Source organism: Balearica regulorum, chromosome Z (genome assembly GCF_011004875.1).
Source record: "Balearica regulorum gibbericeps isolate bBalReg1 chromosome Z, bBalReg1.pri, whole genome shotgun sequence".
NCBI lineage: Eukaryota > Metazoa > Chordata > Aves > Gruiformes > Gruidae > Balearica > Balearica regulorum.
The window spans coordinates 13,928,080-13,951,271 of NC_046220.1; the positions used below are offsets into that span (position 1 = coordinate 13,928,080).

Genomic DNA, 23,192 nt, shown 5'->3' on the forward strand with positions numbered 1-23,192 from the left:
ATCAGATGTAGGCCCTCAGAGTTGTACAGAAATTTAGACCAGCCCCACAGATGATAGAAGTTTATACTCACTTTTATTTTTCTCTTCAATACTGTGCATTAAGCAGTATGGAATCATCAACAACAAAAATGTAGCTTGCAAAATATTCCCTAATGCTGGATTAATGCACCTGTTACTGAGTCAATCATTCTTTTTCATTTCTGCTATGAAATTAAACTTTCTTTTATTCAAACCCCCTTATGTTCATGACAACGGTTAAACTCTGCTTTAGGTGGAACACCTTATTGTGGAATGACATGTGCAGAACTCTACGAAAAACTGCCTCAAGGGTACAGACTGGAAAAGCCTCTCAACTGTGATGATGAAGTGTAAGTAACTGCCTCAGCAAAAAAAAAAATGAAACAGAGTAACATGTGCTATAGGAAATATAAGATGTCTACAAGAAACTAATAAAACAAACATAATTTTTTCCAGGAAAGCATAAAAATTACATTAAAAAAATTTAAAAGGCTATACAAGTGGAAATAATTACTTAAGTCCTTTTGTACCCAGCATGCACTGTTATTTGCCATGAACCCTTTCCCACGTGCTCTGCCCCTGCCAGATACCCTGCTCTTTATACAACATGTCTGGGCTTTAGCTCGAAGTAAGTTTTTTTATTATTCCAGAGAAAAAGAAAACTCTTTTCAGACAGCAACCAGCTGTGGAAAATGTAACTCCAGCTATGTATAAATCCATTTTCCTTTGAAAAATTAAATATGCACAATTTTTTAATAAACATGAATTTGTAGCTTTAACCTATGTATCTAAACTGTCGAATGTTGGTGTTTGATTTTTAAAGGTATGACCTAATGAGACAGTGCTGGAGAGAGAAACCATATGAAAGACCATCATTTGCTCAGATACTCGTGTCACTGAACAGGATGTTAGAAGAAAGGAAGGTAAGAATGAATCCCTAGAAAACAATTAGGCCATGAATAATTTCAGTGTAGTTTAGAATTCTTGAGGCAATGCACCTTGCATCACACTCTTTCTGTTTATTTCCTTCCCAGACCTATGTGAATACGACCCTATACGAGAAGTTTACTTACGCAGGCATTGATTGCTCCGCTGAAGAAGCTGCTTAACACAGGAGAAATCTTCATTCATCAATGATGTATTGAAGAAAACCAAAACTTAATCTGCTGGAGTCCAAAATGTGATGTGCTGTGTAGAACTGTGTATAGCTCTAACTGTATATAATACAGTAATACTGTTTTACTGCAGATATGTATGTGTATATCACACAGTAACCTCTGCCTCCACAGGCTGTAGAAGTGTATATACTGTTCAGAGTAGGAATAGACTGAAGTAATGAAATCTGCTGTTTCATATGCAAGATTTTCTTTTTTCCTAGTCATGCAGATATAGTGTATACATACAATTATTGTAATCCATTAGGTATTGCCATCTTAAACATTTCTGATACTTACCAAGAGCTACTGATATCAAAGTCAGTATCTTATAGCAGTATTTCAGACATTTCATTGTGATTCAAACAAAAATGCTAAGCTCAATACAACAATGGAAGTTGCAAACAGATGTCAATCTAGTATGCTCACCAATTATTAAGACTCCTATTTAAATGTAAAAGTGAGCTAGTAGAAATAGTCTGTTCAAAAATTCTGTTGACACTTGTAATGCATGCTATTGCTCTTTCATTGTCCAGTTTAAAAGTCACTATTTGCCTATATGCAAAATATGAATATATTTTGAAGTCTTTTTTGCTATTGGAGGCAGCCATACAGCAATTATCATGTAGCATAGGATTGAGGAACATACCACATATTTTTACAATTAGCCTGGATATACATGAGGCTTATTCAATTTGTATTTCATTTAATAATTTCACTGCATAATTATAAATTACTACCTATTATATACAAGCAGGGCTTACTTTTGCTTATTTTATCCCTTATGCAGTGGTATGGCCTCTTAAAAATACTGTACTGGATTACTTCAAAACAATGATATTTGGCCTGCCAGAAAGATCTTCTAAGCCTTAGGCTAGACAAATAGAGGCATGTATCAAGTCAACCAGGTGGGATCCTGTGGACTTACCCTATTCAGACTTCACGTACCAGCTAACCTCATGCTTTGCACATAAGTTCCCCTCGTCCCCCTGTGACTCACCAGCTCATAAATGACCATCAGACCACAGTGACTTTCCAGCTGGGTGGATCAGGCGATCCCCCAAGACTTGGGGGAAGACGATAGAGAAAGAGAAAAATGTTTCCCCTTTTGATACTTAATTTGTGAGTGGGTATTTGGTTCATTACAAGGCAGGGAAATCACAGCAGAGGATAGCGTAACATTGCTGGCATACACCAGGCTGACTCAAATAGGAGAAGCACCAAGATCTTATTAAAAGGGAATAAGCCAACAAACAAAGGTGCTGAGATCACTTGTGTGTCCTTGCGGTAGGCAGAAGTTCCACTGTAAGTACAGGTGCTACAATCCAAGTTTACAAAGAATGCACAGATTCACTAGACCAAGGAACAACTCCAAAATGGAAAAGAGAAACAAACTCCACTATATTTTTCATAAAAGACTACTTGGGTGGGAATTTTGAAGCATGGGCATTGCATTTTTATGTCCAACTAGGTTCCTACAGGTCAGTGAAGTGAACACGAATGGACGTCCACAGGTTTTTTCTAGGCTGCCAGGCAAAGCTAGCTAACAACTTCTGGAACTGCTCCACTTTCTGCACAGAATTTTTCACATGTCCAAACCAGCTTATTGTCTCTAACAAGCTGACACAAGTGACTATTCTGCTACTTGATGTGAACCCCTTCTACTGTGGCAAGCTTTTACTTGGACCAATATGCCACATAAGGAAAGAATGACAGGATCATTCATCAACCCAATAGGTCTTAATACTGTCTGCATTTTAAGTGGTCGAACATCACTGTAAATTTAGCTGAAGGTCATTTAAGTGTCCTTATAAATGTTCATCATATCTTCATTTAACATTGTGGCATGCATTAACTTTCAAATCTACTGTAATAAAATTTAATTTTTTTTAAAATTGCCATTTAAAAAAAATACACAAAAGAAAACAGTAACTCCAATACACAGCTTGAGATGTCTGTATTCAGTCTATACATCACAGAACTACAGCTATTAAAAACATCCACTAGTTCTGTCAGGGTCTCAGATAGACAAATTGCTCCTCTGCTTGCAATGTGCACTGGGTATCCCAGGTTCAATAGTTAAATTTTACTGTCTGGTATCCAGTGGTGGAAAGCCTGATTTATGGCAGTAGGTGGTGTGTAATGGTTTTCAGTTTAACCATTAGCAGGTTGTATGTTCTGCCTTCCACAGCACAATAATTCAGATCCTATGTCCCCTGCTTCCCAAGTGTCTTCTGCTGTCAAGAGCGTAATGCTACCAGTGCCAACAGTTTTCCCTTATTCCAAATATCCCATGTCCTCACACTCTTTATACACCTCCAGCTATTCACACCTGCTGACATCCATGCACAAGCTTAGAGAACCATCAGCTATTCCCTACGTTCTTTTTTGATATCACAGGATTAGTTTTCGCATATTCTTTTACATGCAGTTACCAAGCTCATACTCAGTACTAAGTTTTCGGTCGGGAAAGAAAAGAAGCATTTCAGACAAGTGGAGTTGGACATGCTTTGAGGAGTATGTGATGCAGAATGGCAGGTAACTGCTTACAGTAAAGTGTTATCCATAGTGGAAAAAGAAATTACCAGACTTAATCAGAGAAGCAGAGCCTTTAAGAACAAAAAAGCAGAAGCAAAGCCTCCACACATCTTTCCCAAAACTTCTCCCTCACCATTCTCAACTTTCATTTAGTGCAACAGCTCTCCGATTATTCAACAGTCTGAGTGCAGACCAAAAAACCAAAAGTCATTATGTCCAAGCAAAACTCAAGAGCTACAGAAGAACACTGTGCTTGACAGGAAAACTAAGAAAAGAAAACAGACATCACTGGCTTGTGTAATGCGAGGTTCACTAGATACCATCATGAGGGGAGGGGTAACAAAAATACCAAACAAGCACCTTTACCTTGATTGGCTGAAAAGTAAGGTGTGACTAACCTTGGAGATGTCTGAATTCAGCTAATCCACCCAGTGGCTGCACTTCTCCCAGTCCCCAGTAACCTGAAAGGAAGCACACGTCTTGTCTTAAAGGATGGGGACATTTAATTGTTACTTCTCTGTGGACAGACTGTGCTTGATACAACTCTAAAGTCAAACACAGCCCCTCTCCACTACCCAAAATATAATGGTTAGGCATTTGCTGAAACTAAAATACAAAATGTTGATTATTACATACATCTCATCAAAATGTATAAATACCTGATGTAAGGAAGTAAGGCACATGGAAGTAGCCTCTTCTCAGCAGTACCCAGTGACAGGATGAGAAGCAATGGGCATAAATGGAAATTTAGGAAATTCCATTGAGGGTGGTCAAGCCATGGAAGAGGTTACCCAGAGAGGCTGTAGAGTCTCCAGCCTTAGAGACATTCAAAACCTGACTGGGCATCACAGAGGATTAGACTAGATGATGTCCCCAGATGCCTTCCAGTCCCAGCTATCCTGTGATTCTGTGAACTCTGCAAGATGGGGGAAGGGAAATGCAGAAAATAAGCAGAGGCCCAGCTAAAGAGCAGGAACAATTAAATTACAGGGGCATAGTTCAGCTGTGGTCAAACACAAGTTTTCCCTCCTGCTGGTAATTCCCTCCCTGTGCTGGTACATGACATTCCCTGATCCCAACACACCATTTTGCCTTTCCCCAAGTCACATACTACCCAGCCATTCCCACGTGCTAGGCAACTGGCTAGACACAGGGGAATGCTGATTTAACAGCAGTTGGAAATAAGCAAGCCAAACTGTTCCAGGCTATAAGTCAAAATCCTTGAATCAAGCAAACCTGCATAATGTTTCCTTATAACACTTTAGAGCTCTTTCACATATTCACTTAATAGCACAATGTTTGACACAGTAGGATATATCCACAGTAGGGGCTGATAGTTTCAGCAAATCCGTCTGTAAACAGTGGAGGTCCAATCAGACCATACCAGCCTCTCACCTCCAAAACATGAACTTAACTTCCAGCTCCTGAAGATGCTGGGTCAGGTTTTGCAATAGCTAACTCTGTATCATAAATATATGTGGGAAAGAGAAAAGTATGCTTACAGCAGGCAACAGCAGAGACATGACAGAGATATAACTCAGAGTTCAGTCACTGTTCCAATGATTAACTGCACCTATATTCACACCACCGTTCCATTTTGGTGAAATTTCATTACTTCCAGCATCAGAAGACTGACTTATTTTGCTATTTTTATGAAAAAGTTAATATCTAGAATTATTTTACTTATTGTACACAGTACTTTATCCATTTGGCTTTAATAACAAAATAGTCCACTACATGAAGTCATATGATGTAGGTTTCTTAGCTTACAGAGCCTCAGAATTACCTGTTTGGTCACTGCTAAAAGCTTGTTGGATGACTAGCACAGGTTTCTCTGCTAAGTGGAACAGGTTCTACAGAATAGACATTCATCTCTTTCCTTAGATTTACTCAAAGCCAAATAATAAAAGCAAAATTCACTAAAAGGACGTATTTTCAAAGCTGGGAGGATCCATGAGCAAATCTACCCACTTTGTGAAGAACATGCCAGCTTGAAGCTAGTGTTGTACAAAAAATATGGTCCATTCTTACACTTTTATTTCCTTCTATTTACTTCACACAAAAAAATAAGTGAAAACAGATGGTAAAGTTCTCCTCTCTGAAGGCAGCAGATGCTGAATCCTATCATAAGCATGAGACAGTGAATTATATCTTGGAGTATAGTCCAATTTTAGCTAAAGTAGTGAACATATTTCAGCAAAGCTTATTGCTTTTATAGTTGAAAAAGCTTTGTACAGGCTCAGCTTATTTAAGAGACCATTTTGCGACCAGGTCACATTTCTACCATTATGCCTTTTTATATCAACTAGTACATTAAATACGACTAAGTTTGTTTTCTCTACCTCTCCATCTGCTTTCAGAGAGAGAGAGAGAGAGAGAGAAAGAGAGAGAAGCAGAAAGGGAAAAAGAAAACAATAATCTTAGACTTTTAATCACACAGCAGAAACTTAAGTTTTATTTCACAGAGGCTGAACAAGGTGAAATCAAAAATTATATCCAGAACTTTAAACAATCAGTATTTTCACTTCTTGCAAGTGATGGGCTTCAGCTATACAGAGTAGTAAAGATGACTACAGAAATAATGCTTTTAACAGAACAGAAAAAACGCATGGGCTTGCTGTTTAACACAAGAATTTACTCTGTGCATCTTACTAGTATGTATTTTGCGTATTTGTGTTTTCTCCTTCCTGTACATCTTAAGCTTCGGAAGTAGGTACAGTCAAGTTTTCCCATTAGATTTTGTCATTGTCCTCTTTCTTTACATCAGAAAAATAATTGGTATTGAAGCATTACAGAGCAGTGAGCCAAACTGAGGTGGATTTTCCCCCCCGCATCTTGTTCCTCCAAAGCCATAATAATCACCATTTTCTTCTTTTATTATCCTCCTTTATTTTCCAAAGGATTAGTTCCATACAAGCAATTGCATCTTCCCTGGAATTATGACCACCAACTAGAGGAGAACAAAAAAGTAGTGTTAGATTATGTATTCCTTTATAAAAGAACAGTAGGTTTCTCCACAATTGTTCAGCTTAAGGCAATACTTGGTATTCAGACAGTTTTTGGTACAACTTCTTGCTACCAGCATTAAAGGTAATAACCACACGCTTCTAGCAGCCCAGTATTGTCTGGCAATATTCATTTTCCCACTGCATCCTCCAGCTTCAACATCCAATGGAGCCTGGATTAGTAACCTAGAGTATCCAATCTAACTGTCTTTGGAAAACCAGCCTCTCCAAGCCATGTACTTTCAAATCAGAAGTTGAAAGAGTAACAGATGACAAGCTGATTTTGCAACTACATAGTAAATTTTTACCTTACTTAATTAAGCACAATCTGCTTGTCCTGATCGATTGAAATGCTCCACAAAATCTGAACAGAATGAAGTTAAAGCATTTAAATTACACGAGGTTATAAATTTGTATTACGCATTTAGTCCAAGCTTTAAAAGTCAACAACTTGTAAGTTTACACTTGTTTTAAACAACTCCCATAACTACAAAAAGTACAGTAGAAAGGTTTTAATGCATTGTGGCTAGAAAATAGTGGTAGACATCCAAATGAGAAATGCATACAATCCTCCTGTTAGTTGGCACTTTATGTAGGCATCAGAATACCCTTCCTAACATTATGTTAATACAAGAAAATTCTAGCTGCCAGGATAATGGTAGTTAACTACTGGAAGTTCTGAGCACTCCCTCCTGAAAGCCAAAGCTGCATGTTGGGGGTCTCCTAGCAACTTTAGGGTAGATGGAGAATAGATCTACTATGTTCAGCCATCATCTTCATAAACAGAAATTTAACACAGTGTCAAACTGAACACATATTCAAATTAGCCACCGTGTATCTCATTAAATCCTGTATGAGCTGATCAAGGAAAATCTAAATCCTATATGGTTTAATTTATGTTAAACGAGGATACCATTTTGAGTATAGAAGGTTTGTTAAAAGCACAGAAGATCTCAGATAAACAAGTTTGGGACAGGGACTGGTTATTCAGAAACTAAAAAAAGTTATGGAAGAAGAATCTGACAGCATACAGTTCAGCATTTTCATCTGAAGGTGGCAAAATCCCCTCCCCATTCCATGCTTCCAAGCTAGTGGCTCAAAAAGAAAAAGGTATTGCTTCTTTGCACTATAGCACTTCATTACTGCACAGATTCCACTACTGCTTTGGGCAGGGGAGAACACTGCAATATAGTAAGTTGATTTTAGAATAATAATTTCCTTAGATTTAATTGAGATGTCCATTCCTCAAAGAAGCAGAGGACTTAAGTGCTATCACAACAAAAGATGACTTCTACTATAAAGTACAAGCTTCTAGCTTTCTCTTTAAAACTTAAATGCCAGTGATTTGAGATCATTTTTCATATGTAGCAGCCTCGAGTCAGAAGCAAAGATCTTCAGATGTTTACAGACATGCAGTTGTAATTCAGGCATCTACTGACTTAAAGAAGTATCTCCTTGAATGTGGAAGTGGTTATACTTCCCTCTCAGTGAACACATAATTTACACAGTCACAGTAGTCATCTGCAACAGCATTAGTTTTACATGAATGCTTTCATCAGCATATTTTACAAGAACTATCCCTGCCATATCTATTTAGATTGGACACATAAAGAGCTGTGGAAACTAACAGAGGAGAGTCAGAGCTTTTATCTGTGGCAGAGCAGTTTATATCACTTAGTAACCTCTACTACTCACAGAATCAGAAGATAGCTGGTAATAAACTTGCAGGTTCTAGTTTTATCCTCTCCTAAATGTCCCAGAAGAAATAAAACACAACAGTTGCCAATAATCAAATAGAAACTATTTTGTGATTTGGATAAGAAAATGGTGGTGATCCTGTAAGCTTCCCCACTGTCCTTACTATCTTTCATCAGAAACAGTTCCAATTCTCATTTGCTTTCCAACCCATGAAGCAGTGCTCTGCCTTGCCATTCCACCCTTCAGTTGCTGCTATCATTACCTGCTCAAGAAAGCACAACCTGTATGAGACATGTTTTTCCAGTAGTCTGAAAAGGCTCAATTATTGAAACCATAGTCTTCTAGCTCTTATATATTCTTCAATTTTTCAGTCACATCAATTATATGATATACTGTAAGTCAAGTTACCTTAGCAGTTGCTGCTCTTGTACCTTGGACACCAAAAATCCTGGAGTTGAGACCCTTTAAAATGCACTCTTAGTCAAACTCCAGTTTGAGATTATCAAAAAAAAGGGCAAACAGTCAATTAAATTCAAAGCAAGTTAAATTGCCACAGATCTACTGTTTTCTGATAGCAAAGGATCTTTCATTCTACTCATCCCTAGGTTTATTAAAAAAAGCAAATCCAGACTGGAAGTCTGTTACCTTTCTCCTGTGCTAGCACAAAACTAACACAAACTAGCACAAAGCTGCAGCATGAGCCAATATAAACATAGGGAGTGGAAGTCACACATCAGGATTTTTTTCATCTTTTCTAGAAATGGCAGCTACCTAGCTCTACAGGATAAGCTTGGATTTTAGCTCCGTGGTGATCGACAAAGACTGATTAAATCCAAACTTAAGCAGAACAGTCTGCTAAAGGCAGAGTTTTGGTTATTTGACAGAGCCATCTTAAAGTCTGTAGAAACAACTTTTGACATTCCCCTTGCCCCCACCACAGTGCTGTGCATCAGACTGTCAGACCTGGAGAATAGTAATACAAGCTTTGAGATGCAGTATCCAGCTACTCCACTGGGTATCAAAGGCCAACAAGTTTTGCTCAGTGCAACTATTTATGTATTCCCCGGGCAATGAAGATATGCTGGCAGAATAGAATATTATTTGTTGTCCAGAAGGCTTCACTGATAAAAGCAAATATGAATCTGACAGTTTATTAGAACAAATTAAATTGAGTATCTAAGATCAGACTAAACCCAATTATTTAGAATGGCATGGTCAATGCAAAATATATCTGTCAAATGCAATGTTTCGTAAGTATTATATGCACACTGTAGAACAGATTTATAGATTTGTCTTTGACAGCCAGCCAAGAAGTTTACTATAATTTTACTACTGAAAATCCCAGCTGAAGAGATCCTGCACCAGCTCATATAAGAAAGTGAATATTGAAATAGATGTTAGTCTCATCACACCACCTTCTACAAGGTAAAAAAACTGGAACGCTTTTGTATGGTGAACACTTCGACAAGCCAGCTGTACTGGGGGGAATGACTGAGCAGCTGTGTGGTGCTTAGCTGCCATCCAGGGTTAAACCACAACATCAACCATCTTACCCTTCATGTATTACCTCTGCTTTTACTATACTACTGAAGTAAAGGTATCCAACTCAAAGCTTTAAATGACAGCAAGTATATTACCACCTTTTCAGTTTTCTGGGTTATTCCTGTCTCCCATTTCATGGTGCAATATACCAATTGCTTAATAAGAACCTGTGCTTTTACCATCATCTTGACGAATTCTCCTGAGGTAGTCAGCCATCAGACTTCTAAGTGCTCTTTTGTGAGGAAAACCTAGCCGATGAGGAAACACTACTGATGTGTCCACTACTGTGTTATGAATTAGCTGGAAAAGAGCAGAGGCCACAGTAATAATTACACATCCAGTTACAGTCTTGCACCTCCTTTATTTATTAAAGAAATCCCATTTAGCATCTAAACCATTTCATTTCTTAATAATCTGCCCAAGCTAATCCTTGAGCCCCAAACACTATGTCATCTGTCCTGTACTCCTCTATTCATTACAGAATGACAAACTGTAGGGCAAGAACTGTAGAAAAATTGTGCTTTGCAGTGATTTCTGTACACTGCATTGATTAGTTGTATATATACACAATGAACATGATTAATTCTGGTTTTAGATGGCCAGTACCATACTGCAAAAGTCTCATTTGCTTTGGACTTCAGACATCACTAGCAGGGAAGCCTATCAAGGCTAAATTCTAGTTCCTTCATTAGTAATAATCACAGAATGATTGCGGTTGGAAGGGACCCCTGGAAGTTCTCTTGTCCAAACCTCCTGCTCAAGCACCTTCAGTCGGTTGCCCAGAAGTGTCCAGATGGCTTTTGAGCATCAGTAAGGTAGAAGACTCCACAACCTCTCTGGACAACCTGTGTCAGTGCTTGGTCACCCTCACAATGAAAAAAATGTTTCCTGATATTCAGAGGGAACCTCTTGCGTTTTAGTGTGTGCCCAACTGCCTTTTGTCCTGGCACTGGGCAAGACTGAAAAGAGCCTGGCTCAGTCTCTCTTCAGGTATTTATATACATTGATAACAGCCTTCCTGAGAAGATTATTATATTTCTTATGAAATATTGCTGCATTTGATATTTAATAGCATAATCCACACATTTCTGATACCTAGGGTAATTATCCGTCAGGCAGCATAACTGTTTACAGAGATTCCAAGAGCAATACATTAGTATTATTTGAATTATCACTGCCTTTTCTGCATTTGTCAGCATGAGTTCAGTAAGATCAGAAAATATACAATTTTAGGTTTCTGTGAACCCAGAAATAAAGACAATATTATTCAGTGGTGATGTATGGTTGCATAGCTAGAAGCACAAAACAGCAAAGTAGGAAGCCCAAATGTCAGAATCCTTACCATACTGTGTGTGTGTATATATACATCTCTTCCTTCTCTGAATCTAATATTATCTTTTATACAGCTACCATTTGACAATCAAGTACATTTCATTTTTTCTTCCCATACATGTTGATCTACCAAAATGCAACATTCTTTTCCTTTTTGAAGTTAATTAGAACACCAGTAAAGACAAGTAGGCAAGTCTTAAAATTGGCTTTCAACATGTTATTTTACCTTGAGAACAAATAAATCATTTTCTAAGCCATGTCCAATTAAAATTGTATCTGCACTGAATAAGTTTAGCAGTATTGCTTGTACATCCCGAAGAGACGTTTTGGTATTCTTCAGATCATCCTCTGTTGCTCCAGAGAGTCTAAAGACAGATTTAGAAGAGCTTCATTAACAGAAACATGAAGAAATATCTAGAAGAACTCCATTTACAGTGATCATTCCCCCAGCACAACAAGTTAACACTAGCCAGCTTTGAAGTCACACAATATTGAAGTCAACATAAGGCAATTTTTCTTTTCTTTTCACCTATGTAGTATAAGATAAACTAAGCTAGGTGACAGTAACTTAGCTTTACCACTACCAGCTACTGAGCCCATTTTTTAAGCATGGACCAAAGACAGGGCTCTGAGCAAACAAATATTGCTGTTGAAGTAGGAACACATTGTGTTGGTTCTCCTCCATCTTTTTACAGTGAGATTCAAAACCTATATTTTTTTCTCAGAGCAGCTGCAAGATTTCAAAGAACTAAGAGGAACTGAAAACATGTCTTCCAGGTCTCAAAGACAAAACCCAATAGGAAGATCAAATACAAGTTATCTGTACTAAATACAGCCAAGTCTTGCCAAGCTATGCAGTCTGATGGCCTCAAGGCATGGCTTATGACTATACTGCTTTTCTGTGAGGCAATATTTATAGAAGCAAATGCAAATTTCATCTATCTCCTTAGGGAATTTAGCAAGTTATGGGAGGTTTGACTTACTTTTTATTTTTGAAGGCAGAGGAGAAAAAGTCTTCAAATTGAAAAAAAAAAAAAAATTGAACTAGGCAAAGAGAAAAATCCTTCTTAATTGAGCCTGTGAGAACAAAAGCCTCATTCCTGACTGAAGGTCTCTGATTTATGTCACTAGAGATAGACATTTAAGAGAGGCATATTGCTTCTTATATAGTTATCTACCAATTTATTAAGTCTAATCCTGAAGTACTATAGACCAATTAGCATACCTTATATCGTAGTCTACAACTTTACCATCTGGTTTAACAAATGTATCATAGACAACCTGCAGTTTATCATCGACCACTGTCACTCTAGTTAGTTCCAAGCCACGGGTTGTGTAACACTGAAAAAAAAAAGTAAATTTAACGAGCATTTACACAGCAGTGATGTTTCCTTACATTATACAAGTTGTACAGAAAGCAGAACTGGATACCAACTCAACAGATCCAAAAGATTTTGCTCACTGCATATTTATCATTAAAGGTCTAGTCATGCAGAGTGACTAGTCAGAGTTCTGCAGACTTCTCAGAGATATGAGTGCCAAACTACTACACCTAGGAAACTGCTCCATAAACAGCAATATAGTTTTCTATTAACTGAACCAAACATTTTAGGTTGCTCATACCGTCTCACAGTCCAGAGCATATACACCATAGTTTCCATCAAAAGGCGGTGATTTAATTAATGTCTTCATGAAGCCTTCCAACTTCTCCCTTCTGCCATCATGAACATGAAGCTGCAAAATTTCCATTAGTATTTAAGTGCAAGTTTGCTAGATATATGACCCAAATTGCCAAACAATTTGTTTCTCTAACAGATTCAGGAGCTTATATATAATACTTCTTGTCAATATTTGCCACATAATTTACTAAATATTAGCAAGTAAACCCAAAAGGCTCATACCAAACCATTCACAGAAAGCTATAACCCAGTTTTAAGTCAAAAGGACAAAGAAAGCAAAACTGAGACACTGCATTGTATAAACCTTCTGAAAACATTACTCCTACCTTTGCATTCTGACATCCAGCAGACCCAACTATTCTCTCACAACAGCTATAGCGTTTTTCCACACCACCAGGAACTGCCAAAAAGAAAACTGAAAATTGAGTAGTTTTTGCAGCAACTAGCAATGGCAAAAACATATCAGTACCCTCACTCCTTCTCTCAAATTTCTTTTCCATTTTCTCCTGAGACTGCACTATGGCAAGAAGCAAGTCCTGCCTACAGGTCCAGCGTACGCCAAGATGATAAACTGTACATCGCTCCCTCCTGAGAACAAGGTTTTCATCAAAAAAAAAGAAAAAAAGAAAAAACAATGAATGGGAGACAGCAAGTTGTAACATGCTCTAGAATGTTCTCCCTCAGGAAAATATTCAATGTAGCTTCTCAGTATTTAAGGTGTGTCTCAGAAAAGATTACAAGGTTCACTTAGAACTCAGTGCAAGGCCACACAATGAACATTTTTCTATCTTCTTGCCACATGGTTTTATCAACTTTCCTAAAGTTATAGCATATTCAAAGAAAATGGACTTTAGTAACTAGCCACATTCCCAAAAGAACAGCAGAATGTATCTCAGCTGAGCCTTGTACAAAAAAGTTTCATACTCCTTGTTCAGTTTTGACATGAGATGTTATAACTTTTACCAGCTTCCATAAAGATTGAAAGTCAAGGATACCTGCCTTTTTGTTCCAATACTCTACCGGAATGGTAGTTGCATTCTTCTTTACGTCTATGTTCTCCTGAAGAAGTAATAGCATATACTTCGCCACATCTACAGCACACTCTTTTGAAAGCTAAAATAAATAAATAAATGGAGCATATTTCCAAGTTCACTTGCCTGAATTAAAATATAAAAAAAGTTAACATGAACAGTAATTACGAGAGCAAAGTATCAATACATAAACAGCCTCCCAAGATTAGCTATGTATTAAAAAAACAACCAAAAAACCCCCAGGTCCTGGCACAGTAAAAAATTCAAGTTTGTCTGCAACTTCTTCAATTACTATGTTGAAATGAAATTTTAAGAACACCTATGAAGCTTCATGGTTTAGTTATGAAAGCTTGTGAATTTACTTGTACTTAATACCTTGTCCAGGTATTAAATACAGAACACTGCTGTGATGTATAATGTTATACCTGTGTACTTTACTTTCCTGTGAACCACTGACTGAAATTCAATTTTGTTGCAGTCTAGTAGGCACTTACCATCATATGCAGCATTTTTTACAACCCCAGTGAATATAGCACTACCATTTTTTTCAGGATTTGGTCGAGGGAAGTTATTTTCATTTAATTGATCCGCAGTCAGACGATAATCTTTTAAAAGTTCATATAGAGCCTGACCTGTAAATGCTAAAAAAAAGCAAGCAAAAACCTAGAAGTAAATGAACCCAAAGCTTAAGCAGTATGAGAACAAATGTAAGTAGCACTTAAATATCACAGCACTTTGAAAATAAGCCAAAACTGAAATGACAAGATGTGCACTAGTGTACATGCAAAAAGTATATGCTTGTACCTCAGAGCAATTGAATTAGAGTTGAAGCATTATTCAAAACAAAGACACTAAACAATAGGGATGTTAATTCACTAGCTATCCCAGAAAGAACAAGCATACAATACTAAAGAACATGCTCTTTCCAAATAAAAGTTCAATATTTTGCCTCTAAGAATGAGCCATCAGATATAAATAGGGAATTGTGTTGGAAACCCTTGCAGTGGCTAATAGATAAAGCTTGACCAAAAACAGAGCGACATTTTTATGCTGAAATAAGCCTATTTATAGGCTGAAGTGGAGAACTGACATCTCCCTTCCCCTTTCTTTACCTTTCTCTTCCTCTGACTTTATGGATCCAGCGCCACTGGAAGGTCTGCTGTTACTAAGTTGCCCTGAATGCAGGAAAACATTTTTTTAGCATTTCTTCTCAATTTTATTTTTCCTTTTAATATCCTAAGCAAATATTTAGAAATCAAAACATCAATTTATTTCAGTGATATATTTCTACAAAAGTATTCAAATATGCAGAAATATCTTTAGTAAAGTTAAACTAAATAATCCCTTTAAGACAGTTCTCTGCTGTTCTAATTTCTATGCTTACAACCCATTTAAGAAAATCTTAATTGAAAGCCAGACTACCATGATCTCTCAGCTTTTTGAGAGTCTTCACAGCAAAATTCAGGTACATTTTTTTACTGCCACAACGATCATACACAGATTGCTCTTCTATCAGGGCCTATATTTGAAAAAAAAAAAGAAAATAGACTGAGTATTAGTGGAGTATTGTTATGCTTTAAATAAAGCACTGCCATTTAGAATCCAAGATTTTGAACCTAGAGGTAGATATACATGCAAGTAATGTCCTAAACCTGAAGTGTAATAGGAGACACAAAGTCAGATGGATGAGACAGCTAGAAAGACAAATTCAGTACTTATGAAGCAAAGGTCTGTGAGGAAAATCAGTGCTCCAACTCAGAATTTAAATCTAATCCTTGTGGGCATTTGAACGTTCTCAGGGTAACCATTCCTGTAGCTACAGACAGCTTTTTCTGATCCTGCTTCAAAGGAGACACTATTACTTTGAGGTCAAGAAGTGTTTCCTTAATTTTCTTTCTGTAAAGTTGTAAGAAATAGAAGTGAAAGGAAACTCCAGCACCTTTTAACTATGAAGAAGCATGCTCAAAACAAAGAGTACGTTCACTAATCTTCTGGTGGAAGAAAAATGCTTCTTCCCTGGTTTTATTTCACTGTTTATATTATCTGCTTAGTCAACAAAAGAGAAGCTCATTTCAGACATAAACAGTGCCTTCTAACAATCACTACAGCAAGTACAGTTCACAAGTTACAACTTCTAAGCAGAGGGAAAGAGAAAGTGGAGAACTGATGAAGCTGAAAAATAAGAAGTTAAAGGGAAGGGAAAAGAAACATTACTTAGTGAGAATAAAATAAGCATACCAAGGTGTGCTGCATAATACAGAGAACACACAGTGAATGCAGAATAGTAATAGCTAATTTTTACAAGCTTTCATTCAATGTATAATTAAATACACATACAGCCTCTTATCAGGACACTTCCATAAGTTCTTTTGATTTCCAGCATGCAAGAAATTTAGATCACTTAAAAGTTAAGCTCAGGATATTTGTGCCTGTCAGACTGTATCTGGTGGCTATAAGCTTGAGTAGCATTTGGCATGATGTAGACAGCGATACAAGATCAAAGGCTCAAAATGATTGAGAGATTTATGGTCCTTCTTCAAACATCTTTTATAGAATCATAAATCTAAATCATACAATCTAAAAAATTCTTTTCCTCCTGTCCTCAAAGTTTCAGGAAGCCTCCAGCATTCACAAGAATATGTTAATTTTGTATTTAAAACAAACAAACAAAAAAAATCTTTTCCTTTTTAATACTAAAATAACATGTCTTTCTGGAAGTTAATTAGCAGTGCTGAAGACAAATATTTTTACTTGGAGAAAACTGAAACTGATCGATAACACTGGCAAGTTTATGATAGAGTACATTTTAACTTCTGCTTAATGAAAAGTCTGAAATATTTGCCATTAAAGAAATATTAATTAAATAAAACCCCCACCAACACATTGTGCAAGATAAGACCTACTGACTTAATTCAGAAAAGGAATTGTAAAGATCTATAAAACATCACAAACCTTGTCAATAGCTTCATTCACTGTGCCACACATTTTGAAGCATTCTGCCAAAAAAAGCCCAATATATCGCTGTCTTGTCTCAAATGGTACTTTGGATCCTGATTCAGGAATGGAAGGCCTTCTCTGAGTAGAAAACTTAAAAACAAACAAAAAACCCCATATGTCAATAAGTAACAAATAGCCCAAAGAACTAAAACCAGTTCAGACATTATTTTGCCCATCCTTGGAGAAAAACAATAAATAAAAATCAAACATTGCTGAACAGGTAATCAGAAGATTGGAGTTACATATGACAGGGAGCCAGAAACAGCCATCAGAAATAGTTCAAGCAGGAAGAACCTCTATAGCTACTAGAGAAAGTAATCTTCTACTCAGAGTTATTTGAGGAATTGAAACTTTTTTTTTTTTAACTTCTTTTTTCTTGGAGAAAGTTCAGTCCTTTAGCAAGCACTAGCAGTTCAATTATGATTTAAGTCAGCTCTCCGCCTGGCCTTTACTTCAGGCATTACTTCACTCAGAGTATATCTAAGGACCCAATGAACTAGACTGAAAAGAATTAGTTTATTTGTAGGAACCTATAGCCTTTGCTAGACAATGCAATGTAGAGTTTTTGCTTACCACAATACACTTATCTTAAAATAAAGCGCGGAAGTAAAAATCATCACATTCAAAAAATCTGGCAGTACGTTATGTTAACCATAGTACCATCACACCCAAAAAGGTCGAAACAGTTACAAACATGCATTGTGTGTATCAAACACGGAGTAATATGCCTATACCACATTTACCTCCTAAGGAAGATCCTTTAAAGTAGCATTTAAAGGCGTGTGCTACTACCAAGCAGAAGGTAATTTTTGCATAAAGGGAAAAAAAGCAATGTGTATCATTGTCACAACCTAGTCTCACCGTTATTGGGGCATGCAGTATTCTATTTGGGAAACAAGAAGGTACATGCTGGAGATACAAAGCATGAGGTAATCTGTACTTAACATCCCAGAAAAATGTTAATAACCAAACTGACTGAAGCCATAGTATTTGACATCTTAATCAGAAAGCAAAAACTCTGATCTTGTAATTTATCTGACCCCAGAAATCTTCAGTGACCTCTGCTTTAAAAAAAAAAAAGCAGCAAGGTTAGAGTCATTTTTCTGAGAGAAGAACCTTACGATACTCTGCCACTCAAAATTACAAAGCAAAGCTGGCACTAACAAACCAAAATATGCCTGCATTAACTTTTTGACAAGTTCCTTGAAAGTCCTTGAACTTAACAAGGGTACCTCTCTTGAAGCCAAATAAAGCCTTTCATGAGATATCATTGGCCACTATACATGGCAGGAAGTTTTAAGGGAAAATAACCAACACTCAAGCATAACTTGACTGAAAATAAACTAGTACTTAATTCTCCCATCACAAACACTTCGATTAAGAATTTATATATTTAATTGTTTGCATTTATGTAGTGCTGGCTAGTACAACCAAGGAAAATGAAAATACAATTTGCATAGCAACTTAAGCACACAGGAAGAAAAGTTGGGGTTTTTTAAAAAGCTATGCTGGTATATCAGAATATTGGGTCTACATTATAAAATACTGTTTGAAATTAACTGCAGTTTTTCCACTCCTGTTCCCATTCAGATATCCAAGTTTTGCAGCAGCAAATCTACAGTACCTTGCATGGCACAAGAGCAGTCCTTTTGAATGAGCTAACAGAAAGTCCACAGGGCATTGCTGTTGCAATGTTTCCTTCCAGCAATATATGCAGTTGACCACTGTTGATTTTAATGGGGTGAACTTCAACCAAATTTAAAGAGGCTGTAACACACAGAAGATACAGACTGAATTTAAACTCTAATGGTAAGCTTTACTACTTAAATTACATTAATATGAAACACAGGTAGTTCATAGCTCCTTTGTTAAAGCAGGTTAAGTGTAAACTAATGCAAACCTGGAACATCAGGAAACACATTAAGACTTCACTTCTGCCAATAGACTTTATGCAAAGCGTTCTCCCTTTTTTTTTTTTTGAGATCATACATCCGTTTAAGATAGAATAAAGCAGCCACATAAGTCAAGCTAAAAGCCATTTTCTAGTTGTAATGACTATGATTTTTAAACACCTACCTGCCTGCCTTCCCTGCCCCTTTCCCCTCCCTGCAAAAAAAAGCATGATAGCAAGAAAACTATCAGGAAAACCATTATTCTAACCTCATCTTCCAATACAATCAGTAAGTGCCTTGAAGTATTATTTTGCTTTTTTAAAGTCAGGAAAACTACAGATCTCAGAAATAAAAATTTGTCATGAGATTCTGGAGCCATCCTTGCAGTCATCCTGCTTAACTTTATTTGCATCAGCACCTATTATACAGCAGGACACATTTGTACAGCATGAGGTACATTAATCTATTTTACTGTTATTCAGAAAGAATACATATGCTGGCAGAATGACTCAATTTTATGTGAAGATATTTTATAGCATCTGTGATACAAACACATGAATGAAACTAGGGAGTAGTATTTTACTAATTTAATTGCTAGGTAGGTTACTTTGTGAGCCTACATTTAAAGTGATAGTAGAACAACTGGAGGGGAAACATTGCTTAACTAATATCAAATGCTGAAAATAACTTCTACTCCAGGATTTCTCATATATGAAGAATTCAAAGGGAGAAGAACAAATGATTTTCAAATCACAAGATTTAACAAATTGTTTCAGAAGGTCTGTATGGTTGATATCAGTACTAAAAGAAAACTCACCGGACTTCTAATTCTTTCAACTCACGTATCAAAAGACTTTCAACAAAACAGGATTTTGGTCAAAAACTGCACGTATGCAAAGAACTTAGCACAAAGTACTTGTCCCTTTCCACTACAGCTACCAAGACTTCAAATATAAACTTGTAGTTGGATAGAGCATCTATTTGAACAAGCTAACTGCTCACCATCGTTCAACTCACAGCTAACATTCACGACAACAAAATGAACACATTCAAGTGATGCCTAACTGAAGCAAAATGAAGTTTAGTTTGTCAAACCTATGGATCAAGCTGTCATACCCGTTGGTCCAATGCTTTGAAATTGAGTAGCCGACAATCCAGACGTAATTTTCTTCTGCTCAGAAGTTGTAGCAATAAAATCTTGTCCTCTTTTAACTGCAACTCCAAACTCCATTGCCTGCTGCATTCCTGCATCATGACCCTCCTGCCAAGAAGATGTTTTGAAAGGTACCATTTCATTTTTGTTATGCACATACACAAACCCAGAGTTAACATTCAAGCAGTTCCCTATCACAGCAAGATGATGTTAAAGGTAACACACTACTTCTTAAAACTGAATTTTGCTATCAGATTCAGAGCTTAGGAAGCTGTCCCTGGAAGGAAACCACCAAGCAGAAAGAGCTCAAGGGTAGCGGAAAGGGCTTAAAGAATTACGCCTGCTAGTAACATCACCTCTTAAAGCACTACAAAAGCAGAGAAAGCAACAGTCACTTTGGGTTTCCAAGTGCTGTATCTGTAATCTTGTGGAAAAAGCCTCCACTCCAAACTGACTTTTCAGTACATGTTAGCCTCAGCTGCCCTGGGCAGCAGTTTACTTCACCTGTGTCCGGAACCAACTGTAAGAACCACAACATTGTTACAACTTAGCAGAAGAGTTGATAAGACATTTGTTCCAATTAATTTCAAAATATTTTTATAATTAGATTACAAGATTCAGCCAACCTGAAGTTCAACAGGAGTCTACAGATATTAAGTAAAACTATGCTGACATTCAGTTTATTACAAGATTATAACTTACATCAAATTTTGCTCTGTGTGCAATTCTTCTTTTTTGTCCAGGAAGATTTACTTTGGTTTCTAATAAATTAAGATCTGCATTTCCTCCACGGGCCTATTAAAAACAAGAACAGAGTCTTAGAAAGCTCTAGACTTCAGTAATATCCTCATGACCCATTCACTCCAATGTTTCAGGATATTCAGTCAAAAAACTCACCAGGAAAGTTACAATTCCGTCAGTATTAGACAGTTATTTTACAAAGTGCTTTGAAGCTGATACAGTGGTACTCAAAGTTCCTACATGTTTTTATAAGAAGAACAGACTACTGAACACACAACTGCCTCTAAAACTTTGCTTATGACAGTAAAAGTAAAAATGGCTACCCCATTTAGAGATATTTTCTACTTCAGGAAACATACAGATCACCCATTGTCAAAATAGACTAGAGTCATATGTCTTCCTTATGACTTTGTCTACTAGCATTGAAGGCTCAAATATTTAACCTTTACTAACACGTATTTTAGAAAGAGTATTTGAACTTGACTATATATCACATCCTGTCGTCACATGGTCAGAAAAAAAAAAAAACCCAAGCACCAAAAGGGAAACAAAATACCTGCTTATCACTGTTCTTCTTTTGTATTTCTCTTTCAAACTCATCAAAAATTCTCCGACACTCCTCTAAAGGATCATCTGATTCAGAGAGCTCTGTCTCTTCCTCACTGGATTCCACTTCCTCAGCAGATGAGCTCAGCAGAGTTTTTCCACTTCTTTTCTTGTTTAAATAAGAAGCTGGATATGGGTATGTATCTTTTGGGCTATCATTACCCCCATTTTCTTGTATGCTCTGCCTTCTCTCTGTATTTATTATTATTTCCTTATAAGGTCTTTCAATTATGGTTTCATCTTTTGAGGACCAACCAGTACACAAGACAGACTGTGTTACTCTTCCACTGCTCAGACAGTCTTCATTAGTAGTATGCTCCTGAACAAATGGTTCGACTAATACATCAGTTTCTGCATTCCCTTGCTGCAAAATTCCCTCCTGTATGTCTGCCTCAAAAAAAGCTGAAGATACACTTTTCTCCTCAGTATAAACAAGGGCATCTCTTTCTGCCAAAACCTTCAATATATCAGTGTTTACACCAGGCAAATACATCTCATTTGCTTTTGGAGAAACCTTGTCTAGTTTTTCATATTTATTTAAACCTTTGCCACTTTCCTGCAAAATCATCGTTCTCTCTGATTCTTCTCCTGCACGTCCAAGAATGTCTACTATCGCACTATCATGTAATTCTTCTGCATGCATTACAGAAGCCAGTTCTTTGTCCCTCTTCCCATTTGTACATTTCCTACTTATTCTTGGCTTTTTATTAACAACTTGTGGTGGCACATCAATGACAAGATCACATTCATCATCAGATTCTTGCAGTTTTATTTCAAGGTTCACTGGGGAAGAGTTTCTCAGCCTCTTTGTGAATACATTTCCACTCCTAAATGGAAACATCTTTGAATTTCCATCCTGATTTTCACATGGAAATACTTCTATTGGCTGACACTGCTGCTTAGCATTTTCATTCATTATAGAAGAGAGAGAGAGACCTGCAAAATAATTTTGTAGAAAATTACATTCAAGAACTGTCGCAAGAACTATAACCAACAATGTATTTTTCTAATTAAAAACCAACAGCTCTTATGTGTATACCAGGAAACTGAAACCACATGACATATGTGCTAAAAAAATGTACTACTACTACTACTAAGGAGAAAGTATCTTACTGTAAGATCATTTTCAAGGGTTAAAGTGTTAATAATCATTTAACTGAGAAGACTGTACTTTGAGATTTCATTCTGTTCCTTGATTTCATGCTTGATCAAATGTATTTTAATCCTTTCGGGGTTTTGTAAAGCATCTGCTTCTCTTTGAGGAAAGACAGCTATGACCTTAAATTAAGTCCTCCTAAACTGCAATCAGCAGATTTCAGCTGAGGAAAAAGAAATAATCTGTTTTATTAATTACGCAAAAGACTACAAGTCTCATTGTCCCAAATACCCAGTAACACTTCAAGCCAGGCATATTTATAATTGCACATAAGCTTTAATTAGCCTTGAAAGTTGAATTTTCCAGTTGCAGATTTAAGCAACTAACTGTTCTTTTTAGCATTTATAGGCCGTAGACTGCTTACCAAAACTCAGCCTGACACTTTCTCAAGGCACTATCTCCATACTCACACAAATATTCTGGCAAATCACAAAGTGTAGTGGCTATCATCCTACCAAAATTTTGTTAGTTGTATACAGACCCTGTCATCCAAGAGATCCGTTAGCATCAATTGTACATTGTAACAACAATGCTACTTACATTGTCATTTAGAAACATGTCAGCATTTGGTTTCAACAGTGATTGTATCAGTAATTACAAAACATCTCAGGTAATTACTAGAAAGTAACATTTTGTTAGTGAATAGGATC

The 23,192-nt window shown here is 36.8% G+C and overlaps 2 protein-coding genes across 3 annotated transcripts in view; one reads left to right on the forward strand and one right to left on the reverse strand.

The window, feature by feature from the left end:
• Positions 1-3,753, forward strand: part of TEK (TEK receptor tyrosine kinase) — a 42,713-nt gene extending 38,960 nt beyond the window's left edge. For both annotated transcript variants that reach the window (XM_075740093.1, XM_075740094.1), the window contains 3 exons: positions 272-368; positions 842-941; positions 1,053-3,753. In XM_075740093.1, coding sequence (XP_075596208.1) covers positions 272-368; positions 842-941; positions 1,053-1,127 — 272 coding nt within the window. In that variant the 3' untranslated portion in view covers positions 1,128-3,753. The remainder of the gene's footprint in view (positions 1-271; positions 369-841; positions 942-1,052) is intronic.
• A 2,367-nt stretch (positions 3,754-6,120) lies between these two features.
• On the reverse strand, positions 6,121-22,350 carry LOC104635558 (uncharacterized). Its single transcript, XM_075740095.1, has 15 exons — positions 21,337-22,350; positions 20,742-20,834; positions 20,003-20,147; positions 18,619-18,761; positions 16,950-17,084; positions 15,420-15,516; positions 15,110-15,172; positions 14,492-14,638; positions 13,966-14,079; positions 13,293-13,366; positions 12,911-13,021; positions 12,513-12,628; positions 11,514-11,652; positions 10,135-10,255; positions 6,121-6,660 (listed from the first exon to the last, which is right to left on the reverse strand). The coding sequence occupies exons 1-15, from the start codon at positions 22,300-22,302 to the stop codon at positions 6,569-6,571; spliced, it is 2,556 nt and encodes an 851-aa protein (XP_075596210.1). The 5' UTR covers positions 22,303-22,350; the 3' UTR covers positions 6,121-6,568.
• Between the last annotated feature and the right edge of the window lie 842 nt (positions 22,351-23,192).

Coding starts and splice junctions, on each gene's coding strand:
- LOC104635558 (XM_075740095.1), bottom strand. CDS start 22,302: ATGAATGAAAATGCTAAGCAGCAGTGTCAGCCAATAGAAGTATTTCCA. Junction 17,085..18,618: donor CTGCTCTTGTGCCATGCAAG/GTACTGTAGATT, acceptor TTTGTTTTTAAG/TTTTCTACTCAGAGAAGGCC. Junction 14,080..14,491: donor AAAAAATGCTGCATATGATG/GTAAGTGCCTAC, acceptor TATTTATTTTAG/CTTTCAAAAGAGTGTGCTGT.